We start from the raw sequence: 6,701 nt of genomic DNA, 5'->3' as shown, positions 1-6,701 counted from the left end.
AGAACAATAGAAGAGTTGCAAAAATCAAAATCAAAGAAAAGCTTGTTGAAGTAAATCGAAGGAACAATTGAAGAAAACAAAGGAATAACAGAAGAAGAATCACCTACACCCCCAAGAAGTTTTTGTAAGCTTTGGGGGTGAGCTAACCTTTGTAATTTTTGTTTTGTTAAAAATAAAGTTATTTTCGTTCAGTTCAGTTCAGTTCCTTCTCAGTCTCTATCGTCTTCTTTGAGTCCGGTTTATCCTTCTTTTCTTTATATGTAGTTTTTCCTTTTTACTTTTCCTTATCCTATAGGAAGGAAAGTAATGTAATCGGGTCAAATTTTCGATGGTCAGTTTTTAGTGCCAAAACACGTTTTGAGGTCCCTAGAGCCTAAATCCAAAGTTTCAGCCATTGGTCCGTGTGTGTGTCTGTCTGTAAACAAAATATCTCGAGAACGGTAAGAGCTAGAGACTTGAAATTTGGTATGTAGCTGTCAAATGTGACAAGGGTGCGACACGAAATATTTGGTTGAGATGGTTGCTGCGCTTGGCGGTATTTTGACCGCTTTGAATGGCTGACCTTACATTACATTACATTGAAATGGGGGTCTTTTCTGACGAAATTCCTGTATGCGGAGTCCAGTATGTACTTAGGACTGTTGCACCCCATTCTTGTTGTTGTTTCACTCTTCACCTTCAAACATTGCTGTCTCTTTTATGAAGTTCAGCAACGTTTTTATCGGAATGGCTGACCTTATTAAACCTTGCTCTATTCCAGTATTCTCAGAGGATCTGCCAGGCAGCGGAGTGTCCCAGGGCGGCTCAGGGAGTAAGAAAAGGAAACGCGGCCCCGAGTTTTATCACGACAAACGAGACCGCTACTCACCCGAGCCGGCGGGCAAAAGTCAACTCAACACGAGCCGAAAGAAGAAGAAAAAGAAGAGCAAGCATAGTCCGGACAAGGGAGAGGGGGGATATGACGGAGGAGAAGGGACAGCCCCGCCCCGAGCCGGTATTAAACTTCTGGTAAGTACTTTAACACCTAATAAAGGAATTTCAAGGAACTTTAATTGTTTTAAGCATAACTGCTTGTCACAGACTTGACTTGGACTCGAACCAACAACCTCCAGATTCAAAGCCCAGCGTGCTCTACACCACTGAGGTTGGTGTTTCAACGAGAAGAGAAATGAAATGAATAGGTAATAAAAAATAATCCACTGCTTGTCACAGACTTGACTTGGACTCGAACCAACAACCTCCAGATTCAAAGCCCAGCGTGCTCTACACCACTGAGGTTGGTGTTTCAACGAGAAGAGAAATGAAATGAATAGGTAATAAAAAATAATCCACATACAAAATATTCCATCTAAGAGGCGGGATTAATGCCTTAGGCATTCTCTTCGGTCCAACTTCTATTCCTCTTCCCTTCCTTCTACTCCTGTCTCTTTCCTCTCAGATACTATTGTCTTTAACATAATGGTGAAGGACTCCGTAACTTTGTGAATTTCCATTACTCTAAGACATCCTGTCCGTAAGTAGAGATAACTTGAAATATGAAACGTTTTATTTAGTAAATTATTACAGAATAGATATGCTCGTAGGTCGGTGTTCTTTTTATACCAACTGATTGGCCTATTTTCGAATCCCAACAAACTCTCACCATTCTTCCACTTCCTCCCACTGCTTCTAATGCACAAACATCTTTCTGCTCTAACCTGTCCATAAGTTCATTCAGACAGTAAGCTCTCTCTTCCTTCTTCCGGCCACCCATATTTCCACGCCTAACACCACGCCACGTTCACGTGTTCCGGCCAATCCACTAACACTACCACGTCGAGAATTTGATGGCTCCAGAACTGGGCCAGCGCGAAGTCCAAATCTTTAAATTTGTACTTTCTAAAGGCTTATTTCTGATAGACACCCAACTAAGGTGGAACCCACGATCTAGCGCTTAAAATTGACAGACACCCAATCCTGCGACTTGGCTCTTTAAAGACAAGCGCTCTATCCACCAAGAAGTTATCTAGGCTGTTTCCATTGAGTCTCTTACCATACATTTGAGCGTGTGTAAGTTGAGATTCTTGGTCTTCTCTCTCGCATTATACACACTGGTCAGTCTCTGTTGAAACGCGCCAAGCCTCTTGTCCCAAACGTTGATGAAGCGAGTCCTGTGGAAACAATTCAAAACGGGGGAAGTGGTGAAGTCTTGTAAAGAAGATCAGAACAAATGTCATCAAAAAACATAATTATCTTTTAAATTCCCTCCAAGAAAATGTATAACGTCAGAAAAATTTTCAAAACGGGGGAAGTGGTGAAGTCTTGTAAAGAAGATCAGAACAAATGTCATCAAAAAACATAATTATCTTTTAAATTCCCTCCAAAAAAATGTATAACATTGTCAGAAAAAAATGAAGCGAGTCCTGTGGGAACAATTCAAAACGGGGGAAGTGGTGAAGTCTTGTAAAGAAGATCAGAACAAATGTCATCAAAAAACATATTTATCTTTTACATTCCCTCCAAAAAAATGTATAACATTGTCAGAAAAATTTAGCAATCAAGCCAGGGAATCTCATTTACCCCAGTCTTTTTCTTTTACCCAAGTCCTTTTAGTGTCTTCACCTAAGTCATTATAATGTCTAACGAGGAAACTTCACCTAAATAAGCACATGAACTCCATTTTATAACCATTCCGACAGCCCCTGTCCCCGTAATCATCAGAACTATCTTTCCAGGATTAAACGCCAGTTCACCTTCCATACCCTCTTGTAAAAATAAATGACGATTCCCAGGAGAGGCACGAACCCTCGTCAACCTTATCAGAATCCTAGATAAAATGAAGCTTCTGGTCTCTGTTGTCAAGTTACTCCTTTAACAAACAATCTCCTCACACAGAGTCCCCGTAATCATCAGAACTATCTTTCCAGGATTAAACGCCAGTTCACCTTCCTAAAGATACCCTCTTGTAAAAATAAATGACGATTCCCAGGAGAGGCTCGAACCCTCGTCAACCTGATCAGAATCCTAGATAAAATGAAGCTTCTGGTCTCTGTTGTCAAGTTACTCCTTCAACAAACAATCTCCTCACACAGAGAGGTTCTGGTTACATGGTCCCGCCGTTTTGCTCTGTATACAAATCGTAGGCAAGAGTTTTCGCCCTTTGCAGTCTGGTAGGTTGCTCATGCTCATACTTCCCTATTACCGCGGGCATACGGATAGTACGTGTAGACGTTCACGTGTTCCGGCCAATCCACTAACACTACCACGTCGAGAATTTGATGGCTCCAGAACTGGGCCAGCGCGAAGTCCAAATCTTTGCGTGTTTGAGAAAGTTGCAGCAAAGTTTTTTGAACATTGCAGCAAACGTTTGTGGGTATCCGGAGGTTGGCGGTTTTCTGGCGAATGTCTTTGATGTGCGTTGCACTAGTTTGTGCAATGCAATGCAAATGATGTACCTACCTACTATAGGCCATTACTAGTTGAGTATCGGTACAAAAATTCTCGGATACATGAAAAACGTTCGCATTCGTCAGATTTGATTTTACGTGCAACGTGCAATGCAAATGCTTTGCACGTTGCTTTGCACGTTGCATTGCACAAGTCTGGACCCAGCATAAGGCCTTAGGCATTCTCTTCGGTCCAACCTCTATTCCTCTTCCCTTCCTTCTACTCTTTCCTCTCCGATATTATTGTCTTTAACATAATGGTGGAGGACTCCGTAACTTTGTGAATTTCCATTACCTACTCTAAGACATGCTGTCCGTAAGTAGAGATAACTTGAAATATGAAACGTTTTATTTAGTACCTTATTACAGAATAGTTATGCTCGTAGGTCCGTTTTAATCTATTGGGAAAAGTATGAAAACTGGGAACAACATTATTTTGGAGCTGTCCAAAGTAGACTCACTTTATTTTCCAAAACCTACAGTCAGATAATATCTGGCCGATATCGTAACATTGATGTCCTTTATCACTTTAACACTTTATCGATATCGTATGTCCTTTTTACCAACTGATCGGCCCATTTTCGAATCCCAACAAACTCTCACCATTCTTCCACTTCTTTCTACTGCTTCTTCTAATGCACAAACATCTTTCTGCTCTAACTTGTCCGTAAGTTCATTCAGACAGTAAGCTCTCTCTTCCTTTTTCCGGCCACCCATATTTCCACACCTAACACCACGCCGGCCAGCGCCATTCCGCCCGCCCAGATAGTGAGTGCTCCCCGTACATGCCGAACCTCTAATCTGGACACGGGGTCTCGCAGCCCGGGTAACGCGCTTGCTTGCCATGCAGAAGGTCCCGGGCTCGAATCCAACCATCGACAAAAAATTGTACTCGTTTTTCTATTGCAAATATTTCAACGGGTTCCCGTTACTTTCTGGTGTTCTCGTGTTGACCCAGCACCTAAATGGGAAGTATTGTGTCTCTTCTCACCCATCTGTTGAGAGGCATACTACGGGATGGGCATGCTACGACATAGACCACACGAGTGTAATGTAGCAGTTGTTTCTTTGCTAAGAAATAAAAACAACGCTGAAACGCCAGTCTTAAAAAAAAAAAAAATGCTGTGATCCACAAAAAATGTAAAGAGGCCCTCAATTTCACCACAAATCACAATGTAACTTTTTTCTTTCTTTCACAGCTGGTGTACATGGAGGTTGTGTTCCCACAGCCGCGGCTCTCAAAGCAGGCGTGGGGTTCCCCATTCGAAACCTAATGCGAACCTGTTCCTCCTCCCCTGGTACCCCCACTACTACTGTTACCATGGCAACCAATAGCTCCACCAGTGGCGTTACCATGACAACCGGTTCGGGTATTTATTTCAATACAGTTAGCAACAAGTTCATATATTATTCAGTGGCTTCGGTATATTTTACACTAATTTTACTCCTATATCACTCGGAACTGGCTTTCTCCTATCCTGTCTTCCTTCTCTCTTCGATTTCGTGGCGATAAGACCTTAGCATTTACAGTTCCCTCTATCAAACCTCTTTTTTTGAACGCGACAGGAGGAGAAGGTGTGAATGGTGGAGGTGGTGTTGAGACGCGGATGTTGGGCCGAGTAGAAGAGGAGGAAGCGACGCGCGGTGAAGGTTCCTGGATGTGAAGAACAGAATAGAAGGGGGAGAGATATTAGAATAGAATAGAATATACCCTGTTTATACTGCCAGAGTGAGACTGAAAAGTCCCTTTACTCCCGCAGTATAAAGGTCTTACGTATTTGGTACAAAATAGGTGTAAATTTTATGTAATAAAAATAAAAAAAACCTTGCTTAAATTAAAAAAAGGAAAGAAAAAGGAATATGTGGGGAATAGAAGGGGGAGAGAGATTAGATCAACACTAAACCAACATAGTTGAAAGGTGGTTTGAACGCGACAGGAAGAGAAGGTGGTTTTGAGACGCGGATGTTGGGCAGAGGAGAAGAGGAGGAAGCGACTTGCGGAGAAGGTTCTTGGAAGTGAAGAAATGATCTTTGATTTGATGCTACTGAACAACTCAGTGCAATAGTCCTAAACAAAAGTGGACGCGGCACACAAGGGATCAAGAAGAGATCGCCTTAACATAATAATACTAAACAGCTGATTCAAGATCACAGTACAGAGTGTTCAACACCCACCACCCACACCAACAATAACAACAACAAATCAATTTCAGTCATCTTGAAAAAACCTACGAGAGAGGCGGAACTCGAATCGGTTTCGGAAAATCCTTAAGAACCCCAGTCATATAAAATAAGAATTTCATTTGTGTTAAGCATAAATGCTTGTCAAAAATGTCTTTTCTTGGACTCGAACCACCAACTTCCAGATTCAAAGTCCACCGTGCTTACCGATACGCCACTGACGTTGGTTTGATGAACTTAACTTACTCACCTATCTTAGGATTGCTGTAGATACCATCGATAACTTCATCGTAGAAGCCACGATGTACAATAAAGGATTCAACCAGTTTTCCCGTTTTATCCGCATCGTCCGGCGTTACAGAGCGGTTCATAATACGACGCGATTGAGGCTGACCGTAGATCCGGATGTTGGCTTCGTAGATCTCACGCGAGGTTTCGATCTGCTGTGTTTGCCGCTGAACCGTGAGAAGGCTGCCTGTAGGGGAGGAATAATACTTGGAATAGAATAGATATTGTTAACCTGCTCGGATAGGACTGAAAAGTCCCACTACGTCCAGTCTAGCCATGTTTTCTGTATCTGCTAAGGTGTTATTTTTCCGAAAGTGAGATAAGTTTCGTTCTAGGATAAAGTCCGCTCCGGGCGGGATTCGAACGCACGATCTAGAGATTCTAGAGCTTACAATGCAGACGCGCTACCAACCTAGCTAACTAGGCTAGCCATCCAAGTTTTGTGATGTCCCAAAAGCTAAGTTGTTAATTTTACTCCTATACTCACCCAGCCGAACCCGCGGCCTAGCGCTTACAAGGCAGACGCACTACCAAATAAGCTAACTAGGCTGGCAGCACTGATTTTTTGTTTGTCTTTGTTCTTTCTTTGTACTTTATTTGGCCCAACATAAATTACAAATGTGCCCTTTTGGTATTCTTTCTTTGTACTTTCCAAATCCATACAACTGTCTTTTTTTTATGAAATTCAGACTCAAGTTTATATTTGTTTTTTAATTTGATTTATTTTTTTCGGACTGAGCCACATCTGATGGTAAAGCTTACGGATTAGGAAGGAGAGGAGGGAGAGAGAGAGTCACCTTCCTAAAG

General features: G+C 42.1%; 1 protein-coding gene across 1 annotated transcript; it reads right to left on the bottom strand.

Annotated features, from left to right (window-relative positions):
- Positions 1 to 2,005: 2,005 nt before the first annotated feature.
- LOC113470406 lies at positions 2,006 to 6,081 on the bottom strand (the record flags this gene model as incomplete). Its single annotated transcript, XM_026828808.1, has 3 exons — positions 2,006 to 2,150; positions 4,971 to 5,079; positions 5,857 to 6,081. Coding segments are annotated over 3 exons (479 nt in total), but the record flags the coding sequence as incomplete, so codon positions are not given.
- Positions 6,082 to 6,701: the final 620 nt, after the last annotated feature.

The sequence above is a fragment of the Diaphorina citri genome, unplaced genomic scaffold (genome assembly GCF_000475195.1).
Source record: "Diaphorina citri unplaced genomic scaffold, Diaci psyllid genome assembly version 1.1 scaffold1561, whole genome shotgun sequence".
Classification (NCBI taxonomy): domain Eukaryota; kingdom Metazoa; phylum Arthropoda; class Insecta; order Hemiptera; family Psyllidae; genus Diaphorina; species Diaphorina citri.
Note: the sequence above shows the minus strand (reverse complement) of the source record. Positions and strands in the feature narration are given on the sequence as shown.